Source organism: Mustela nigripes, chromosome 16, assembly GCF_022355385.1.
Source record: "Mustela nigripes isolate SB6536 chromosome 16, MUSNIG.SB6536, whole genome shotgun sequence".
NCBI lineage: Eukaryota > Metazoa > Chordata > Mammalia > Carnivora > Mustelidae > Mustela > Mustela nigripes.
In genome coordinates, this window is record NC_081572.1 from 1,313,051 (window position 1) to 1,334,151 (window position 21,101).

Sequence of the window (21,101 nt, forward strand, 5' to 3'; positions counted from 1 at the left end):
CAGGGGCCCCCTGACCTTGAGGTGGCGGCCCTGGGCTGTACCACTGGGCCTCCTCCCCGCCCCCCCGCGGGCCTGGCCGTACTCATGGTCATGCCTGCGCTGCAGGCGCGCCAGCTCTCGCTGCTTCTCCTTGTAGCGCCGCTGTAGCTCCGCCAGCCGCACACGCATCTCCACTTCTTGCGTGTCCAGCCGCTCGATGGCGGCCTTCAGGGGGCACACCTGCTGGGCAGGTGCATCATGAGCCCGACTCAGGCCCCACCATGAGGGTGGCCAGTGGAGGGGGAGACTCGGGGGTCCCCTGGGAGTCCAGCCCCGGGGCAGCCAGGCCCCCTCACTCACAGGCTTGGTCTTGGGGGTCCAGGTGTCTTTGCGTTGCAGGATCTGCATGCGGGGGGTGAGTATGGGTGCCCTGCAGGCGTCGGGAGCCGGGGGCTGGGCGCAGGACGGTGGGCTATCCAGGCTAGCAGCCTCCACCAGGGACCAGGCCGAGGCCAGCGTGGCCAGGCGCCGCAGGTCGAACGCCAGCATGTCCTCTTCCTCTGCAGAGGACACGAGGGTCAGCGTGTGTGTGGGCGGCAGGCACATACTGCCCCCTGGATAGGCTCTCTATGTCATCCGGCATCTCGTCCTGGCCCAGACCCTCCAAGCTTCCCAAAACGTGGGGACTGAGGACCAGGGTGAGGTGGCTGGGAGCCACGAGGTGGGCACAGGGCCAGGTCCCCAGCAGCCCCCGCCTCAGCTCTGAGGAGGTGGGGGGACGTCTCTCTTGGCTGCTGTGGGCTAGGCCAGCGGGATGGCCCAGACCTAGGGGCAGTGCCCAAAGCATTCACGCACTAAGAGACCAGCTTCTTATGCTTCCGACAGAGAGTGCCCGTGTTTCTGCCACGTGAAGAGTCGGTTGAGAGAGAGGAATGGCCCAGTGCAGGGTCGGAGCTGGGCCCGTGGAGGGCAGCATCTGTCCAGTGGAGAGGCCTGGAGCCCGGACTCAGGACAGGAGGGTGGTGGCAGAGTTGGGGAGTCAGGCATGCAGGGGCAGGCTGACCCCACAAAGAGCCACAGCCAGGGAAAGGGGGCCAGCTAGGGGGAGCCCTGGGCGGTCAGTTGGGGTGCCTGGGCTGGAAGCTGTCTGAGGGTACCTGTGATTTTCAGGACATATAGCTCTGCCCTCTGAGAGGCAAAACCTCCGAGGGGCAAAACCCCAGTTGCAGTGAGCACCCCAACACTCTGAACTTGGCTTCTAATACCATCCCACCAGGACAGGGCCCGGGCTTCTCAGAGAAACGGCTGGTCCCAGGGGCAGGGGAGGTGTGCGGACAGCCAGGAAGGGTCCCTCAGTGACAGGGACACGTTGGCGCCCACATGGGCCAGCCATGGGAACACGATTCCATCACCACATTAAACAGTGAAGATGGGTCGATCACAGCCCATCAGAGAGTGAGACCCCATGAGCCACACGGATGTAGGAGATAAATGCACAGGAAGACGCACGAGGGGTGGGGAAAACACCCCACTTCAGGCACCGCCTGCGAGATCCTTGCTGTGTGCCAGGGGAAGTGCCTAGTCATGCCCATGGCCACGGCCCTGCAGGGAGAGAGCCTCCGCCACAGGACAGAGTCGCCCGGCGGGTGCCAGAGGCGCCAGCCTCTGGCCGCTGGGCGTGAGCTGCGGCCGCTGTGGGAGTCTCTGGACACTCAAGAGTGCTGGGAATTCAGAGGTGCCCGGGCACGGGAGCCAGAGGGAGGCTGAGGGAAGCTGGCTCCCTCAGCAGCCGGGACAGGGCTATCCCCAAGCCCTATATCAGGTAGAAATCCCACACTAGGTCCTATCTGCTGGGGTCACTGTGGCAGCCAGAAGCCCCTCTGCTCCACGCCCCCGGCCTCAATCCACCCCCCAGACTAGGCCTGTGGAGACCACAACCCCGCGGGTGAGCCTGGGAGGCCGGTGCCAGTGGGGAGATGTGCTGGGGACGGCTCTTCTCAGCTTCAAACCACACCCTGCCGACACAGGTGGGGAGGGAGGCTCGGGCTTCCCGCCACGGTCCTGTCTCACGGGGTCAGTGGGGTGGGGGTAGGGGGCCGCCAGGACAGGGCTGAGGGTCGGGCAGCAGGGGAGGAGCATGGAGGTCAGCAGACCCGTACAAAGCGGGCTCTAGGGTGGGATCTTGGCTCAGCGTCACCCGGTTTCAGGCTCACTCAGGACGAAAGGGGCATCGACCCCCCGCGAGGGACGGGACTGGAATTCCGAAACTCCGGGAAGGACGGGAGGCTCAGGCAGTGCCTCCAAGAGCCGGGTCGCTGGGAGCCTCAGGGCTGGGCCCCCGTGAACAGGCCTCACCCCCCAGGACAGACACAGCGTCTGGCAACTAAACCCCTTTCCGGCTCCCAGGACTCAGTGGGGGGCCCAAGTCCCTTGGCATGGATCCTCCAGGGGGGAGGGTGGAGTGGAGGCGTGGCCACCGCGTCTCCCTTGGTCGGCGCACAAGGTGACGGGCATCTGGCCCGGCCCGGCGGCAGCGCCCATGCTGGGCCGCACGTGGCCTCCACATGAGCATTCATGCAGTAGATGGGCGCCCATCCAGCGGGCGCTCATGTGCACCGATGGGCTGGACACACACCCCGCCCGGCTTCCGCTTGGCTCCCTGTGCCGGCGCACGGGGGCTCCGGGTCTGTCCAGGGGCCCCCGCCGCACCCTGCAGCCCCAGCCCTAAGTGAGGCCCTCAGGGAAGCCGGCGGCACAGCTGTGGGTGGACAGCCCGTCTGGGTGGACAGAAGAGTGACACCGAGGCCTCTGGGGAGATGACCTCCGCAAGAGTGTCGGCTCTCCTCCCGGCAGCACTGAAGGCGCCGGCGACGGGCCTCGGGGAGCCTTATGTGTCAGGGAGACAAGCGGACAAGCCCGGAGAACTCTGGCAGGTTCCTTCTGTAAACATCACGGACGCAGTGCCTGGCTGGGGGTGCTCCCTCCAGCAGGGGGTCTCCTCAGGGGCCCCTTGAGGTTCCTGCTCAGGCGGGAAGGAGGGTCTGCTGGCCTGCGTGGGGACCCCACGGGCTCCGGTCCAACGCTCCCCGCGGGCTGGCACAAGACCCTATGCCTGCGCCCTCGGGTTCTTCCGCGTGCTGGGAGCCCAGGAGCCTGTCCACCTGCAGGTCGGCCCTGGGGCAGAAAGGACCAGCCCTCATCCCTGGGGAAACTGTGGGGCACATGTGCGTCCAAGCCCTGGGGATGGTGTGACCAACCTCAGGCCACCTCCCCTGGGCCCGTGTGGGAGCGGGTCAGAGCTGAGCACCTACAGAGGAAAACACGCACCCCTGCTTTCCCAGTTAGCCGCCCGGCCCCGACGGCCTTGGCGTCCTTGCGGGACACCCCTGAGTCCTCCCAGGGCACCGTGAACACCATGACTAGGGGACGTCCTTGACCGTGTCCCCAGCCAACAGCTTCAGGCGGGGCTAGGGTCGGCGGGGGGAGCAGTGGGGGCCCCATGGTGGGGCAGCTGAGCTGAAGCCCACAGCCCGACCCTGGGCCCTAGCAGGCTCCCCGAGGCTCGGGCGGTGCTCACCCTGCAAAGCCGGCTCCCTCCTCCGCTGCTGGATCTCCAGGTCCGCCAGCTCACTGAGAAGGGCGATCCCGGGACTGTGAGTCCCAGAGCGACAGGGCGCAGGGGCTGTGCGTGGGGGCCCTGGGGCAGCGGCCAGCTGCGGGTCCCGCGGGCTGATGCCCGGCAGGTCCCCCAGGTCGATGGTGGCTGCGACCAGGGCGTCCAGGCCCAGGAACGTCCTGGGCAGGTGGCAGCTCCTGCAAGCGGAGCCCTGGCCCTCTTCCTCCTCCAGCTCGTCTTCCCGATCCTCAGCCCCCTCCTCCGACCTGGCTTCCCTGGGGGCCTGCTGCTTGCCAGGGGGGGCCTCGTCGAGGGCGCCGGGGCTTCTCTGCTGCTGTAGGGTCTGGGGGCTGGCCCCCGACGAGGGCCCCACCGCCTCACCCCCCTCCGCTGCTGCCCCTCCCTGAGTAGATTGAGCCTGGGCAACGGCCTCAGGGCTCCCTCCCTCGAGGAGGGCCCCATATCGCAGTTCTCGAAGCCCCTCCAGTGGGCTGGGGTCTGCTGCCTGCCCCAGGGGTCCCCGCTCGGCAGGGTGGGTGGTGGCGGCGAGGTCCTGGGTGGCCTCCCTGGCCCTTGAGGACAACCCCGGCTCCTGTGGGCTCTGGGGGCTTTGGGGGGGCAGCTCCCTGGGTGGGAACGTCCTCGCTGGCTCAGGCTGGACCCTGGGGGCTGCAGTTTGCATAGTTTTGGGGTCCGAGAGGTCAGGAGAGTGCGCGCTGGGGGACAGGGCGAAGCCCGAGCTGGCCGTGGGGCAGGTGTACCGAGGAGGCAGGCCTGTGGAAAGAGCAGGTGTCGTCGGGGGCAGCCGGGGGTCTGGGGGGCTCTGTTCTACATGGGGAGAGGGTGGCCTCCGATCCCTGACTCACAGCGGGGAGGGAGGGTCCCCAGTCAGCCCTTGGCCTCTGCCTTTGGAGCAGGGGAGATAGGAACCGGGAACACATTACATCGAAGGGGGCTGAGAGCCAGACTCGGGGCTGTGAACCGGTCCTGCGGCTGGGCCCAGCCTCGGCCACCTTCCCCGGCAGGCCAGACACTTTGTCACCGGTGACCCCCGCTGCAGGCCAGTCCCCCGAGCCCATCCCTCATCCTACCCTGCCTGCCGGGAACTGGGGAGGAGAGGTCAGAGGTCAAAGGATGGCGGGGACCCTGAGCTTCCACCACAGAAGGACCGTGGACGGGGAAGGAGAGAGAACAGAGCACAGCGACGGCGCCCTGGGCCCTACCAGGGGCCCTGGGAGAGGACGGGGCCCTGCAGGGGCCCCACGAGGCGGCCCCTCAGTTCGGCTCTGCACATCCACAGGTGGGAAGAGACCTCAGAGTGGAAGGGGCGGGCCGAGGTCAGCCCAGCGTCCGCCGCGCTCACCTGCTTCCAACGTGCTGAGGTCGGCTCCAGCCCGCCGGCTCTCCCCACTCACGCCCTCGGAGCTGGGCAGCTTGGAGCCAGGCCCAGGGCTGCCCGAGGGGCCGAGAGAGAAAGTGCACGGGGCGCTGGGGTGTGGCGGTGTCACGGGGCGGCTGGCGGGGGGCTTCGGGCTGGACGAGTGGCAGCAAGGGGACAGCTTGGCGGGGCCTACGGTGGCCGGGGAGGGGGTGCCCTTGGCTGTGGGGGTTAAGGCAACTGGCTTGTGGGCAGACTTGGGGGTCTTCTCCTGGGCGGGCTCCTCCAGCTCCGGGAGATGGTCCTCAGGCTTCCGCTGTCGGGGTGAGGGAGAGGCTCAGGGCGTCATCCCGCGGCGTGCGGGGCGAGGGGGTTCTGGGGCCGCGCTGCAGCAGGAGGAGGGGGGGGGGCGCCGCGTACCCCCTGGGTGCGGCCTGGGGCGGGTACCTGGACAGGAGCTGTCCGCTGCTGCTGCTGCTGCTGCTGCTGCAAGGCGTAGAGCTCTTGCTGCCGCAGGAGTTGGGACCGCGAGTACACGGGGAGCTGGCTGGGGGGCTGCACGTGCGAGGCGGGACCCCGGCCCCCGTACATGGGAGGCCACAAGGGGGCCTGGTCCATGACGTCGGCTGTGGGCAGGGCCAAGGAGCATCAGACCCAGCGAGGATGGGACGCAGGCAGCCCCCAGCCCCCCGAGGGCCTCACCGCCACCGCCCGCTGTCCCTCCTCCCTGGCAGCTCCTCTACCCGCCTGCTCGCCTCCCAGGCGGTGGCCGGGGGCCTGCCCTGCCACCCCGTCCCCCTTGCGGGCTGCTCTCTTCCTCAGACCCGCTTCCTACACCTCCACGTTCAGGCAGCCCGCCCAGGAGGCTCTTACCAAGCGCGTGGGGGGCGGTGTGGGGGGTGGGCTCCGAGGGCAGGATGACGAGCTGTGCAGGGCTGTCCTGGGACAGGGGGAAGACGGAGGGCATGGAGCCTGGCACGGAGGCGGAGAAGCCTGGGGGCAGGTTCTGGTGTAGGGCAGGGTGCCCAAGGCCTAGGGACACAAGGCACAGCGGTAAGGCAGAGTGGAGTGGGGAGCCCGGTCTGGCCAGGCCCTGAGCTCTTGGGCCTCCTGCACCGGGCCAAGGGCCGCTCAGCCCCACGCCGGCCCTGCCCCACGCCCGCGGACTGCCCCCTTGCTTGCCGTGGGAGCACTGACCGTAGGAGTGGCCCCCCATCCACAGGGAGGGGCTGCGGGTGCGGGGCAGCCAGGGGGGATGGGCGGGGTGCGGGCGGGAGGCCGGGTCGCCACCCAGCTGGCCCGTCTGCAGGGAGGGTCCGCCGGCGATCATGAGGTGAGGGGCCAGGTCCCCGGGGCAGCCGCCCGACGGGTGGATCCGGGAGAACTCTAGGCGGTCCTTGTTGTCTCTGTGGGTCACGGCGGGGATGGGGGTGTGTGGCGGGGCTCAGCACGGCCACTGGCCACCCAACCAGCCCTTCCACCCCATCCTGCTGACATCAGCCTTGGAAGGAGGGGCTTGGAGCCTCATGGGGACAGCCCAGGATCAGGTGGGCCTTGGTGGTGGGGGTCTCCATCCCAGCCGCGGCCCTGACAGCGGAGGGAAAGTCAGCAGAGCTCCCCCACCCCCAACAGGGGCAGAAACCCCAGCCCCGCGATGGCCCGTCAGGCTGCTCTGTCCCAGAGCTGTGGTCCTGCTCGCCCCCGGAGGGTGGCCAACACCCCGTCCTTACGGCAGCAGCAGCTCCCGGCCGGCGAGTCCCAGGCGGTCCTCAGGCAGCCGGGCCCTTTCCTCCTCGGCCTCCAGGTCCAGCGCGGGGGTGGGGCGGGGCGGGCCGCCTGCTGCACGGGGAGGAGAAGGCAGAAGGCTCGAGGGTCGGGGTGGCTGGGGCGGCCAGCCCTGCAAGGGGTGGGACCGCGGACGTGGGGCGGGGACAGCAGGAGCGCCCAGGGCCCATCCCAGCTAAGCTTCAGACGGGCACGTGAGGGCCGGCGAGCCCCACTGCCCACCTCCCTGCCCACCAAGGGTCCTACCTTTGAAGGCAGGGGCTGCCCGGCCCTGCCGCCCGGTATTGGTGCCGTAGGCTGTCTCCGGCCGGCTCACTGTGTCCTTCTGCCGGGACAGGGCCACCGCGATGCCCACGGGCGGCTGCCTCACTTCTGCGTCGCTGTGTGCGGTGTCGTGCTCCCGGCTCCGGGCACAGTCGGGCCTCTCGGCCTCGCTGGGGGCCTGGGCGGGGCCTTTGGGGGCTGGGAACTTCATCTCCTGCTGGGCACAGCTGGCCTTGAGACTGCCCAGGCCCACGAAGGGTGCCTTCCGGCCGGCGACCAGCGCTTGGCTGCTGTACTTGAGCAGGCTCTGCATGGCCGAGACCTCGTCGGGTGGCGCGGGCAGGTCCTGGGGCAGGAGGCCGGCCTGCTGGAGGCCGCCGCTGAAGGGGTCCAGGTAGGCACCGCCCTTACGCTCCTCGCCCACGGCCATGGCGGCGCCCTGGCCCGACTGGATACTCCACGGGGGCAGGTGGGGCCCGCCGTAGCCCAGAGAGGACAGTGCCAGGGACTTGCGCTTGGCTTCAGCCCCGCCGCCGCCCCCCGGCTCCCCCTCGGGGGTCACCAGGTGCTGCTGATGCCGGATCCGGGCCACCTTCTGGGCCCCAGGGGGGCCTGCGGAGGTCTTTTCTAAAGTGCAGCAGGCCTGGGGGACCTTCCCCCCCAGCGGGTCTGGGTGCCCTGGCCGGGCACAGTCCTGCGAGTGGGCGGGCAGCTCGAAGTAGCCACTCTTGTCCAGACCACGCTTGGGGAGCGTGGGGAAAGGGGTCTCGGGGCCTGTGCTGTTGAAATACTCCAGGCCCTTGAGCCGGGGGTTGGGCGCAGCCTCGAAGCCCCCAGGCCGCCGTTCCCCCTTGCCCTCGGCCTTCAGCTGGGTGTAGGGGACCCCGTAGGGCACGGCGTGCTCAGGGCCCAAGGTGCCATCGAGGTGCCGATCTTTGCCCTCACCTGCCACGGCACAGGCCTCGGTGGCCTGGAAGGGGCGGCTCTTCTCAGCCAGGTGTCCCACGGAAGGCACGAAGGTGGGCCCACTGGCCTTCAGGTCTCGGGGGACTTTGTCCTGCAGCGGGCAGAGCCCGTCAGGGCCCGCGTGCAGCTGCAGGCAAGGGAAGGAGCCAGCGGCCGTGCTGAGGGGCGGGGGCGGCCCGGCGGGCAGGCCGGACGGCACGGTGTAGGCCACGGCGTGGTGCAGCATCTGCCGCCTCTCCAGGCACTCGCTGAAGGCCGGCCCGGGCTCTGCAGGGCCCGCCGCCTCCTTGGCGCAGCGTCCGGGGGCCGCCCCCGCCACGCCAGGCCGCACCAGCATGCCACCCGCACAGCTGGCCAGTGCGGCCTTGCCCATCTCGCCGTTGAGCACCTTGGTGTTGAGGAGGCAGGAGGCGAGGTGCTTGGGGCGGCCCTCGCAGGCTCCGCGGGGCGTCACGCCGCTCTCCTTGCAGTGGCCGTCAGCGGGCACGGGCAGCGCCAGCTTGTGCCGCTCCTTGCCGCCCTCCTCCTCGGCCGCCGGCCGCTCCTTGCCCTCCGCGGCCTTCCCGGCCTTCTCTCTGCCCAGCAGGAAGCGGTCGAACTCCTTGGCCCCCTTCTGGAGGGGGCCAGCCTCGCCCCGGTCACGGCTGCAGGAGCCAATGGGGTGACCGGGGGCGGCCCGGGCCACACCGGGGAAGCTGTGGTTGGCAGGCAGGAGGGTGGGCTGGGGGGGCAGGTAGAAGTTATCTGCATGCCAAGAGAACCGAGGTCACTGGGAGGGCTGGGCCGGGGGCGGGAGAGGTCAGACCCCCCCCCGCCCCAACCACAGGCTCTAGGAGCCTCTCCCCACCAGCAGCTGCTAGCGACCCGCGGCGGCTGTTGCAAAGAGCTTATGCCGTGAAACCACGTGCAGTTCCCCGCGCTCGCCTTTTGGGAGTGCACACGTCAGAGCACGGAGCCCACTCACGCACGCGACCCCCACCTAGACTTGGGCGTCACCCCAAACCGAAGCTGCGCTTCCCCTGAAGGTTCTGACGGGCGTGCAGCCCCCCGGAGACAGGAGCGGCGAAGGGTCTGGCTCCCCTGCCCGGTGCCGAGGAGCACAAGTGGGGGAAAGGCAGGAGCAGAGGCAGGGTGCTCAGGTACCCCCGCTTCCCAGGCAACGCCAGCAGAGTGAGGACCGGGCCAGTCTTCACAGCCACTAGAGCCTTAACACCGGGCAGGGTGCTGACCCGCCGCCATGGGTGGGCTACGTGGACGGCATGCATGGCAGGAGAGAGCCTGCGGCCTGGGGACCGCACACGGATGACCGCCGAGCGCTGGGCTCTGACCAGGCCCCCGTGAGAGCTAAGACCCCCCAGGACAAAGTGAGGCCTTGTCTGATGATGGGCCCCTGGCTCCTCTGTACGGTGGTCACCGTGGACACCTCTGGCTGGGGCTCCAGTGACAGTGCAGACGAGGAAGTGGCCCCCACCTCCAGACGGCCGGCCGTCACTACTTCTAGCCTGCTATCGGCTTGCTACAGCCCTGCAGCTCAAGGTCCCTCCAAGAACCCCGGCCCCCTTGCTGGGCTACGGCTTGCTGTCCAGCCTGGGCCCTGGGCCAAGCCGGCCATACCATCCCTGGGGGTCCCTGGCCAGCCCTGGGGACACCCACTGCTCCCAGAGTGAGGGCTGGGCTCCTGTCTCCGGGGAGCTGGGGGGCTACCCCCCTGCAGCCAGCTGGGGTGGCAGACAGAGGAGGGCCTGGAGCCCAGAGGGGGCAGACGAGGGAAACAAAGAAACATTTGGAACTTGTAAAACTGTCCTCAGTCGCAGAAGTTCCTTGTCAATTTCCTGCTAATTAAAACAAGGGGGAAGAGGGTAGCCTGGGTGAACCCTAATTAGCTTGATTTCCGAAACCCAAATGTTTGGATGGGACGCTGCCACAACGCTGAACGCCAAGAGGCCACCAGCGCTCGGGATGCCGGCGACCCACGGCTGGAGGGGAGTTTCTGGGCTCTGGTTCAGCCCCTACAGACACCGTCAAAACAGCTGCACATGTGGGAGTCTGGGGGACCAAGCCCAGGGCTTGTGGGGGGCTGACCATCCCCCGGGGATGGGGCGGGGGCTTTGCCAGCCCTGCCCACTGCAGGCAGGGTCTCATCTGCGTCAATCCCCACCAGCCAGTCTAGGGTGGGGTCAAGGCCGCGGCTTTCCGGACCTTGGCCACCCTGCCAGGCCCAAAGCAGCAAGACACACCAGTGTCCTAGAACAGGGGTCTCTTCGGGAGAAAGGGCGGGGGTAGGAGGACACGAGGGATGGCCGAAGCCTCGCTCCCAAATCTGCCACGCTGGGGTCGTCTCGCTAAGGTCCCCTTCCTTGCCAGAGATCCGCTCTGGCACACTCTGACCTGACCACTACCTCCTGAAACCCTGCCCGGCGTCCTGTCTACCACGTGGGCTTGGGGGGTGCCTCCTTGGCCTCCACGAGAGCCCCAGTCTCGGGGCTCCTGGGGCTCCCCTGAGGTGCGTCAATCCTCACCCGGGGGGCTCCCTGGCACCGACCCCCACCATGTGTGCCCAGCCACCACCTGGATACTACTGGGAGAGACTCTCTGTGTGGGAGGTGGCCACACCTCCACAGCTACACCCCTCCCAGGGTCTGGCCACGGATGGGGGTTCATCGAGGACCTCCTGACCCTCACACACCAATTCAGTCTCGTGTCATCAGAAACAAGTAACCAAACCAGCAGTCTCCTTGCCTGTCTCCTGGACACCAGCCCAGAGAGCCCTTTCTAAAAGCCAAACAAGAGGCCCCCCGGGGAAAACTCTGCAAGACAGGCCACGAAGGCCTGCAGCCACTCCGCACACCTGTCCCTTCTCTAGGGGCCACACCTCCCTTGGCCTCCTTGACAGGGTTCATGTCCTGGACATCGGGCCTTTGCACAGTGTGTGTGCGTGTGCGTGGGACAGCTCACACGCATGTGCCCTCCCCACCCTCCAGGAGCCCCAGACCCTAGCATGGCCCCAAGCCAGCACTTGCCTTTTTGGGTTCCATAGAAACGATGTTGCCCATAGAGAACGTTGCTGTTTCCATGGTGATCCAAGTGGCTCATGGGTAGGAAGGTGGATGCCAGACCCCCCGAAAATCTGGGGTACCCTGGAGCTAGGGAAGGAGAGAGACTGGCTGCAGAGGCACAGCCAAGGCCCTGGCCCGCTCCGGCCCTGACCCCAGGGAGGTGAGAAGCAGCGGGCAGCCCGGGGCGGCGCCCTGCCAGGCTTGGTGTGTCGTCTGCCGGTGGGAAATCAACCCATCAGCACATCACATTAGCTCTGGCTAGACCAACACCATCCCTCCGGTGCGGTACAAATTGAATTGCTGATGGGCCGGGAGGGGAGGGTGGACGGTGGAGGAGGGGCCCGTGGTGCCTTCCCCAGCTGCCCACAGCGGCGTGGGGGCTCTGGGGCCGGGCAGGAAAGTGGCCCTGGAGAGGCGCCGTGGGAGGACATGCACACCGGACACGGCAGGACACAGGACAGCCGGGGCCGGACGCCACCTTGGCCTGCGCCATCCAAGCTACCGGGCAGCTCCGGGGTTGGGCGGTCCACGCCCTGGGGCTGGCGCGGTCAGGGTATGGCCGAGGACCGTTTGGCTGGAGGCTGCCGGCCCTGTGGTGTCTCCGCTGCCTGGGCCTCCTCTGTGCTTGGAGATCTACAGAGGGAGCTGGCCCCCAGCCTGGAGACCCTCCCTGGCACTTCTGAGTCATGCCTGGCAGGCCCTTCTCTGGGCCCCAGGGCCTAAACTGGCCTCTAGGCCTGGCCCTGTCCTGCCCCGAACAGGAACGCCAGCCACACCCTGCCCCCCATCCCCACCCCTGCCAGTCTTGGACCTTAGGAGCTCCAGCCACCTGGTACACACACGCTGCCCCCAGGGGGATGAAGACAGACAGGAGTTAAGCAAGGCCTGGGAGGCCCTTCCTGGACTCCTGCCCTGGCCAGGCCCAGCTGTGTCTGCGGGACGCCCAGAGCCTCCAGGCACCTTGAACGTGGCTCTTCCCCGCTGGTGATTCCTGACCTGGCCAGCAGGGAGGGGTGGCGCTGGGGCCCGGTACTGGGAAGCCGGGTCACCTGCTGGGCCGAGGCAGGAGGACGCAGTCTCACGCTCTGAACACTTTCTCCATGGAAAGCTCTGCAGGAGTTTCTCTCGGGGACACCAGGATTGTTGTCCCTGGAGGGACCGGCTCCTGGAGCAGCTTCCCACCCTTCTGGGTGGCCTTGGCTGCAAAGAGGAAGCCGCCATCCAGGGGTTTCCCCAGAGAGGAGCTGCTGCGGGGCCCTGCAGACAGCCGTCCCGGAGGGCAGGCGAGGCCAGGTCCCCAAGCGAGTGCCTGTTGTAGCCACATGCTGGGGGCTACATGCTGGGGCGGGGGAGGGGCAGCTGTACCCCTCGGAGTGCGTCACGGAGGGGTCCCTTCCTTTTCACTCGTCCTCTGTTTCCCGAACTGCACTTATGACCAAACCCCTCTGCGGACCCAGTGAACGTTTCTTGTGCCGGCTGGTGGCCGGTAAGGTACCAGCTGGTGGCTGGGCACTCCATGGGGTACCCCGAGGGAACCACCTTTCCAGAAGGGGCAGGGTCAGAACCACAGGACTGTCCTCCAGGCCCCCAAGCCCTAGTCCTCGGGCAGGGACATTGGCTCATGGCCTGAGGCGGGCCTGGCTGGGCTGTGGGAGGGAAGGGGGGTGGAGGGTTGGAGCCAGGGGGGCCTGGGCTCTAGGTCAGTGCTGGGCCGCTGCAGCTACGCGGGGGTGCGGGGCAGTCCGCAGCTCACCTTGAGCGTCAGGGGTCCGGGAGGCCCCTCGCCAGGCCTGAGGCTAACGGGGAGCCGTGCTGCCCCAGGGCAGGCTGAGAATGGGTTGCAGGGGTAGAGCTTGGACTGGAACATGGCCAGCATCGAACGGGAGCCCCCGCCGGGATCAGGCCCCTTCCAGACCCTAATGATGCCACGGGTGGTTCTCTGGCCTAGCGGGTCTGAGGTGAAGCTGTGGAGTCTCCTCCCCATCGCCACGGAATGTTCTAGGCAGATCCCACAAGCCTGACGCACCCCACTACAGCAGCCCCATCTGCAGGCTCCAGAACGGTCCGGACAGAGGTGTCCCTGCTTAAGGCTTCCGTCCCCAGGCTCATCCGAGGGCTCCGGAGAGGTGCCGACCGCCACCCCGGCCCGACCCCTTCCAGCCCCTCCCGCGGAGGCAGGGCCGGGTCCGCAGAGTCCGGCCAACTGGCCCGGTCTGTCTGCAGAGACGCATCTGGGACAGCTGCTCCCCAGATCACACTCAGCTCCTGGAGGCCCCGACAACAGCCGCGAGCGGGCTGGGGCCGGGGGCCGGGAGCCACGGGGCGGGGGGCCGGGGAGGGGGAGAGGTTCAGCCACCACAGCTGTCCCCTTTTAATTGGCTGCTGTTAAATGTTTTACGGGCCTCGTTTTGGTAAACAGAAGTCTGTAAATTCCTCCTGCCCAGAACCCGTTTCCCGAGCGTGGACCCCCCCTCTGTGACCCCCGGGGAGGTCCGGGCCTGCCCACCCGCTGCGTGGTGGCGCTGTGAGGGTGCCTGTCGTGCGCAAACCTGTCCTTCCGGGCGGGTGGGTGGCCGTCCAAGCGCAGGGGCCCCCTCCCACCCCCAGCCTGCCCCTCAGGGGAAGTGGGGGGAGAAGGAAGAAACAGCAGAAGGGCACGGACCCGGACCCGGGCGGGGGAGGGGGCTGCAGGGGCCTGGGGGCAGGGGCCTCCCAGCCCGGACACAGAAAGGTCCCTTTCTTTCCCCCAACACGACCATCCTCTCTGACCTGAAGAAAAGAAAAGCCGATTTTACACAGCAGCTGTACTGCGGGGGCACCAGCCAGGGCCGCCGTGGCTGGAACCCACGGCCGGGTCCTTGAAGGGGCTATGCGGGGGACAACGTGGGGGCTGTGGTCGTCAGCAGGGCTTGAGGCCCGAGGCGCAGGGAGAGGGGAGGGGGCTGGACACCAGAAACGCAGGACCAGAGCTCCTCAAGTCCACACCCCTGCAGGGGATAGTGTGGTTGGGGACCTCCTTCCCGGACCCCTTGTACCCCTTGGGTTTGGGGCTGCTGTGACCACCTTAAGGGACAGGGGGCAAATGTGTGTAGAGCAACAGCCCAGGGTCGGGGGAACCAGGCCCCAGACCTGTCCCTGGGCTCCGACTGCCCTAGAGGCCCCGGAGGGCCTTGATGAGCTCTAAGGAGCCCCGAGCCTCGGTGGGCGTCTCACGACTCCACAGGATGGAGGACACCCTGCACCCTGACCCTGCCGCTCTGAGCCACAAGAGACTCCGGCCAGTCCTGTGACATAAGGGACAACGGGGCAGAGGGCCAAGGCCTTCACCCGATGGGGGCAATGAAGCAGACGCAGTCAGGCCCTGGGCAGGGGCAGCACCTTCCAGGTCCCTGGGCTGCTGGGGGCCAGAGCGACCTCACACTGAGCCCCCTCCCGGGATCCCCTGGGCCTTTGCTGGCTGTCCGGGGAAGTCAGGGGTGCTGGGGAGACAGGTGGGGAGTGGGCCGCCCTCCCGCGTAGGGGCCGCCCAGAGGCCGGGTCTGACGCGCAGAGGAGAAAGGAAAAAAAGGCGGGGACACTTTGTGGGGGACCCGGGCAAGCATGAGGGGCGGGGGCTTCTCCCGACCCTCTCCCAGGGAAGAGGCCGGCGCCTGGGAGGACCCAAGGTCTGTTGCAAGCTTCTGAGTGAGAGAGGAAGGGGGGGGCGCCGCACCCCCATGTCGGCCCTCCTCTCCGAGCAGGGCCACCCGGACCAGCCCGCAGCACCTCTCTGCTCCCGGGCCTCACCACGCGACTCCCCCAGCCCCTGACCTCCCAGAGACCACCCTCCTGGGAGGCCCCGGGCCCTGCTCTCGCATCTCTCGGGAAGCCAGGCTGGGGGTGTGGGGGCGTGTGGCCAGGCAACCAGAGGACTGGGACTTTCTAGGGGAAGCTGCCCCCCAGCCCAGGCCCAGAGTCCGGTAAACTCTTCTGGGGGCCCCGGCCACCTTCCCTCCCCCAGGGTTCTGCCTTTCTGCCACAGACACCCCATCCCCCAGGCCACCCTGACTAACAGCGGGCCGTCTCTCTGGAGGGTGACCGCCCCCCGCATCCCGAGGCTCCAACTGCTGGAACGTTCTCACCAACTATCAGGCCTCGAGCTGTGGCTGCGGGTCCCAGGAGGGTCCCAGTGCCAGACCTCGAAGGCAGCTCCCCACAGCACGACCGACCCTGGAGGGCCGGCTCTCAGGAACCCAAATGCCCATCTGGCCAATCAGAGGCCCCATCTCCTCTGGGCCAGACCACTGGGGGACCAGGGTTCAGCAAGGGTCAGGGCCTCCAGATGGAGCCCAGCAGATGTCCCACTCCCACCTGCAGATCCCACCCGCCCGGGGACGCTCCCGCCACACAGGCCCTGCTAGGGGTCCCGGCCCCATGACCGGACGCTGGCTCGCTCCTGCACGACGCCCCTCTCAGGATGTCGGGGATTCCAAGTGTGGCAAGCAGGTCTACTAAGTGACAGCGACCCCGCAGAGTGCTGGGTTAAACAGGATTCTGAGAGGCGCCTGGGCGGCTCAGGGTCCTGGGATCGAGCCCCGCATCGGGCTCTCTGCTCGGCGGGGAGCCTGCTGCCCCCTCTCTCTCTGCCTGCCTCTCTGCCTGCTTGTCATCTCTGTCTGTCAAATAAATCAATAAAATACTTAAAGAAAAAAAGGATTCTGAGGTTGCAGCCACATGCACCTGGAGTGCCACGATTGACTAATAACCTCTGTCCCGGGAAGGGGAGGCACGGGCAGTGAGCAGGAGACGTGCCATCCCTGCTGGAAATAGCCTCGCGAAATAGCCTCGCAACGGCCCCTCCCCATGTCCTCCCAGCTTCCGTCCAGAGGCCCCCTCACACTCGGCGGTCGGACCGAGGCTGTCCAGGCTGAACTTCCAGAGGGGGACCCCTTCTCCAGGACGGAGTGGGCTTTGGAAGCTCGGCCCTCAGGGAGTGCCCGCACCTCGGCCTCCCACAGCTGAGGGTCGGGGCCTAAGTGTGGGCTTGTGGTGGTTCCAGGTTCATAGCATCTGTCAACGTCCCGGTTCAGGTGCCCTCCACTGCCCAAGGTGCAGGGCCTGGCAGCGCCGGTCTCATCCCAGGCCCACAGCAGTGCTAAGAGCCGGGGGAAGGTGCCAGGCCCTGCACCTTGGGCGGCTCTGGCATGAAAGCAGCAGGCAGCCTGCCCGGGATCCAGGCAGTTTGCGGACAGCCCAGGCTCCTGGCACGTGCTGCCCTGAACACAGATGCAGAGCTCCCTCAGAGAGGGGCGGGGCCTGAGGGCCTGGGAGGGCTGGGGGCAAACTGGCGTGATCCCCAGAACCTTCACTGAGATCCCCCAGGACAACCCTGGCTACTCGGGAGCCCACCAGGCCGGCCTACTCGCCCTCTGGAGGGCTCCAAGCCCCAGGGTTTGGGTGGCCCGGCCACAGGCGGTCACCAAGCCTAGAGGATCCTGGGGGCCACGAGGACACCCCAACCCAGCCCCATCTACAGTTGTGCCACAGACAGGTGGTCTGCCCGGGCAGTGACATGGGGACTTCTCCCCAGCCCAGACAGTGCTGTCCTCACCCGTGCTCGCACTACAGGCGTCAGCCCAGGAAGCCCCAAGACCCTGGCCCAGCAGTGGACAGCTGCTACGGGCGACATGGCAGACAGACACAGCAAGCGCTCAGGGAGGCCTCTGCCGGGCACCGGCTGACCACCAGGCTGTGTGAGACTATACCACCCTGGGTCAGGAGGGCTCTCCCGGTCAGCCGGGTGCATCTGGGGCAACAGAGGCCCAGGGGTGCCATGGCTCCCCCAGCCTTTCAGGACCCACTCTTGAGCAGTGAAGGTGACCCCTGCAAGGGCCAGGGGCCTTGGGGCTGGTCCAGCAGGGTCCTGACCACCCCCTGCCCCCCCACGGCTGCCCGGGACAAGCACACTACCTGGGTCCCCGCAGGAGCTGGGAAAGGGGGTGCCCATTCCCGACACGAGGAAGGCGGAGGGAGCCTGGGCTGGGGGGACCTGGGGCTGCCGAGGAAAGGGGAGGGGTGGACAGTCTCTCAGTTGGGCTGTCTAGACTCAAAGCCCGCCACACACCTTCCCCGGCCTGTTCCCTCCCCTGTAAGACGGTTGAAAAGCCGCCCACCTGCCATGGCGTCGCTCCGAGAAGCAAACGATGCACGTGCCGTCCCTGGGCCAGGGTCCCCACAAAATGCCGTCATCCTGAGCACACCCGTGGGCTCCCGGCCTGACCTAGAGCCAGGGACTGGCCCGGGCCTCCCGCCCTCAGGGCCACCTGTGGCGCAGGACCCAGAGCAGCGCAAGACAGGCTAGACCGGCAGAGTGACCCTGCCCGGGACTAGCCTCCCAGGGGTCAGGCGGGGACCTGTGCCCTCAGCAACCAACTGCACAAGTTAGGAGCCACGTGGAGGAAGCCTGCCTGAGCGCCAGACTCGGGCCCACGGCGGGGGCGGGGCGGGCGGGCAGCAGGGGACCGGGACCGCAGGAGACAAGGACCAGAGCAGGGAGCAGCCAGGGCCGGAGCACCCCGTCAGGGTCAGGGAAGGCCACGCAACAGCCCCAAGGACGCTCTGGAGGGGGTCCGAGGTCCGCAGGGGACGGGCCTCCCTGATTTCCACGTTGGGACCTGGGGAGCTGGGGCCCTTCCCACACTCTGTCCTCAGATCTCAGAGCGGCCAGCCATCCCACGAGCCACCCCCTTCCTTCCAGCAGGGGCCGGGGTCAGGGGGGCAGGGTGAGGGCGACCACAGACACGGGCGGTCGTCAGTGGCTCTGTGGGGTCAGAGTCCCAGGCCATCAGGGGAACGGAGGCCAGGAGAGGGAGAAGGGCGGACAGGGTGGAGGGGAGAGGGGCTGGGGCTCAGGAGGGAGACCCGCCTCACACGGCTCCTCTCCGTGGCTCTGGAACACACACTCTGGGAGGCAGGATGGCCGGAGGTCCCACGGAGGTGGGGGGTGCTGGGCGGCCCTTCTGCCCTCGCACAGACATGCTCCAGCCTTCCCAACGTCTGCATGGGGAAGCTGGGGAGCATCAGGGAGCACCCACTGGAGGCTGGCCCAGCTCCAGGGGAGAGCAGTAGCCGCCTCTGCTAGAGAGCCCCCGGGGGCCACTGCTGTGGACGGCACAAGGGCCTGCTTCCTCCCACAGCTCCCCGTCCAGGTGGCACTAGAGACCGCGGTAGCCTGTGGTGCGCGGCCGCTGGGGGCCCCACCCCTCCCCAGCTGAGCCCCCAGGAACAGAATCTCCTTTCACGGCCCTGTGGGTGGTCCCAGCCTGCAGCTGGGGGTGGGGTGGGGAGAGAGGGGCCAGGCTCCATGACCATGGGACCAGCTGTGCTGTGCCCCCCCCGCCCCCCCACTCTGACCCACCCAAGGCAGCCTTGCTGGACACTGGCTCACCCCTGCCTGCACTTCCGCAGCCCACTCCCACCCTAAGCCTCAGAGGGGAACGTCCAGCTTCTGGCAGGTCCCTTCCTTTGGGCGAGCCTAGGCGGCCAGGAGGCCTGCGGGCTGGACCGCCAGGCCCTGCCCCAGGCCAGATGTTCCCGGCGGCTTCTCCAGCCCCAGCCTCCCCGGCACCCAGCTGCTCTGCCAGGGAAGCAGGAAGCCTGGGCGCTGCTCAGATGGCTGCCCCCCCAGATGCCGAGCCGGGTTCCCCAACGGAAAAGCGGGCAGTCCTGCCTGGAGCTGCAGGTGCCGTGGGGTCCCTTGGACCCCTCCCCTGACTTGGCCCCCACCTGCCGCCCAGTCCGGGCCTCCGGGCCTTTCAGGAGCCCAGCCCCGGGCCGGCCCCAGGCCAAGGAGGGGCGGTGAGCAGGCGCTGCTGGGCGCCTGCCAGCCTGCCCAGCCCGGGGGCGGCGGAAGGAAGCAGGACGAGGGTGAGAGCCAGCCCTCAAAGCAGCCCGCCCAGGCAGCCCACCATGCCTGGCGGCCCCCGCTCTCCGGCCGTGTCGCGTGCCCCCCGCCCGCCTCACCCCCCTTCTCTGCGAACACACACGGCAGAGAAACAGGCCCCGGCACGCGGGGAGCCAGCTGGCACCCAGTGAGACTAGCAGCCGGGCACTGTGCCAGGGCAGCCGGCCAGCAGGCGCTGCTGCTCGCTCTGCCCCCCCCCCCCCACCGCCGGCCTTCACGCTCCGAGCTCACGGCGAGGCAGCCGGCACCACGTGGCCCGTCGGGGAGCGAGGCTGCGGCAGGCAGACAGGCAGAGGGCGGAGGGCAGGGGAACCCCCGCGGGAAGGAGATCCCGAGGCAGGGCCGCTCCGTGGACGGCGGAGAGAAGGGAGGTGGCGAGGGGTAAACTGAGGCACGGGCCTGGCCGGCGCAGGTGGCTGCACGGTCCCCAGGACGCACACACACGCAGCTTCCCTCAGGTAGGACCGGGCAGGTCGGGGGTGGGGGGCACTCTCCCTGCTCCCTCTCCCAGGCCTGGGCCTCGGGCTGCTCCGTACACGCCCCAGCTTCGGAGGCCGCCTCCTCTTCTCTGTCCTCTGCCCACCTGCCTTGCCCACGGAGCCCCTCGCCCTGGCAGGCACCAAGCGGCGGGCGTGTGAAGCCCCAGCAGGTGCAGGTCGTGTCTGGGCGGGGGCGGGGGGGTACGGACAGACCTCAGGGCCGGCCTGAGAGGGAGAAGTGCCCTCGGGGTGCTCTAGCCTTGACCCCCTTCCCGTTCAGGCTGGCCCTGCCTCCGAGAATCCTCTGGAGCATGCAGGACGGGGTGGAGGCCGCAGAGGCTGGGGGACCCCACCCCGCCAGGTAGCTGCCCCCGGGGCCCGCAGCTCATCTCCCGATGCAGAGGCAGCCGTTGGCTCAGGGGAAGTGAGTGGCGGGAGGCCGTTGAGGGCACTGCTTGCAGGCTGCCTCCCTCCCGCCTTCCCTGCGGCCCCCCCGGGGGGCAGGACAGGGACACCTCCCTGGGCCCCAGGGCAGGTGGCGCTGCCCACAAACCGCCCTCTACGCTGACAAGGTCCCCAAGGGTGACACGGGGTGGGGGTCCGTGCCTCCTGGAGCAGAGCTGCTGACCGGACCACGGGCCCCCCCACCCCCCGCACAGAGGGGAAACCGAGTCAGCTAGCCGGGGAGCGCCCGTGCACCTGCGGCTGGACCTGGGTGCAGCATGGCCGTTACTTCGTTATTTGGAGGTGGTTCCTGTGGCTGTTGCAGGCCTCCCCCTGCCTGACCCCCCCCCCCCGCCGGCCGCCCTCCTCCCTCCCACAGACATCCTTCCCAGATGCTCCCGCCAGGGCTGGGAACTCGCCTGGCAGACACAGAAGGCGGAAGGGCTGGAGGGGCCCGGGGGAGAGGCACAGAGTGCCTGGGGCCCACCCACGGCTGCCAGCCAAGCCTCCCGCCACCCCCACACCCCTACACTGGGCTGCGTAGGGGCCAGGGGTCCCGCCCTGGCGGCCCGGGCCGCCGGGCCTCCCTCCGCGGGGAAGGAGAGCCGCTCCTTATCGCCCGGCCGTCATGTGCACTCCGCACGGCGCTTAAAGCCCAGATTATTTTAACAACTGTCCCTCACTTGTCACCTGTCCTGTTTGGAAAACAGCCCCTTTCTTGTTGCACAAAGAAGTTTCTCTGGCTCTCCAGCCGCGCCGGGCGCTAATCTCCCGGCCTGGAACACGGCGGCAGGCGCGGTGTGTGGGTACGCGCTCTGCAAACGCCGAGCTTGCCGCCCAGCCGTCACTGAGTTACGGCGGCGCCGGTGCCAGGAGCCGAGAGCCCTCCGTGCCCGCTGCCAACTGCAATTACCTCCCCGCGTGCCAGCCAGCGCCGCCGGCCTTAACCCTTCCGGGGCCGCACGGGAGCCAGCAGGCACGGGGCTCGGCTGCTCCTGGCGTCGCCGCGCCAAGGGGCTGAACAGACCGGGGAGAGCGGGGGACGCTGCGGGGAGCCCCCCGAGTCCCAGCGGGGGGCCGGGGCCATGGCCCATGTGCCTCGGGCTGCGTTCCACGGGGAGGCCGGGAGCCTGGGAGGGACTCCGCTCCCGGCCAGGCCCCCAAGGTGGCGGGGTGAGCATGTTGACAGCTC

General features: G+C 68.4%; 1 protein-coding gene across 3 annotated transcripts in view; it reads right to left on the bottom strand.

The window, feature by feature from the left end:
• Positions 1 to 21,101, bottom strand: part of BAHCC1 (BAH domain and coiled-coil containing 1) — a 56,166-nt gene that overhangs the window by 11,303 nt on the left and 23,762 nt on the right. For 2 of the 3 annotated variants that reach the window (XM_059380147.1, XM_059380146.1), the window contains exons 3-12: positions 11,009 to 11,131; positions 7,005 to 8,732; positions 6,704 to 6,812; positions 6,171 to 6,379; positions 5,847 to 6,005; positions 5,421 to 5,599; positions 4,959 to 5,289; positions 3,557 to 4,369; positions 340 to 539; positions 83 to 219 (exon numbers count right to left, since the gene is read on the bottom strand). In XM_059380147.1, the coding sequence (XP_059236130.1) occupies positions 83 to 219; positions 340 to 539; positions 3,557 to 4,369; positions 4,959 to 5,289; positions 5,421 to 5,599; positions 5,847 to 6,005; positions 6,171 to 6,379; positions 6,704 to 6,812; positions 7,005 to 8,732; positions 11,009 to 11,131 (3,988 nt within the window). The remainder of the gene's footprint in view (positions 1 to 82; positions 220 to 339; positions 540 to 3,556; positions 4,370 to 4,958; positions 5,290 to 5,420; positions 5,600 to 5,846; positions 6,006 to 6,170; positions 6,380 to 6,703; positions 6,813 to 7,004; positions 8,733 to 11,008; positions 11,132 to 21,101) is intronic. The other variant, XM_059380148.1, reaches the window with a different exon arrangement.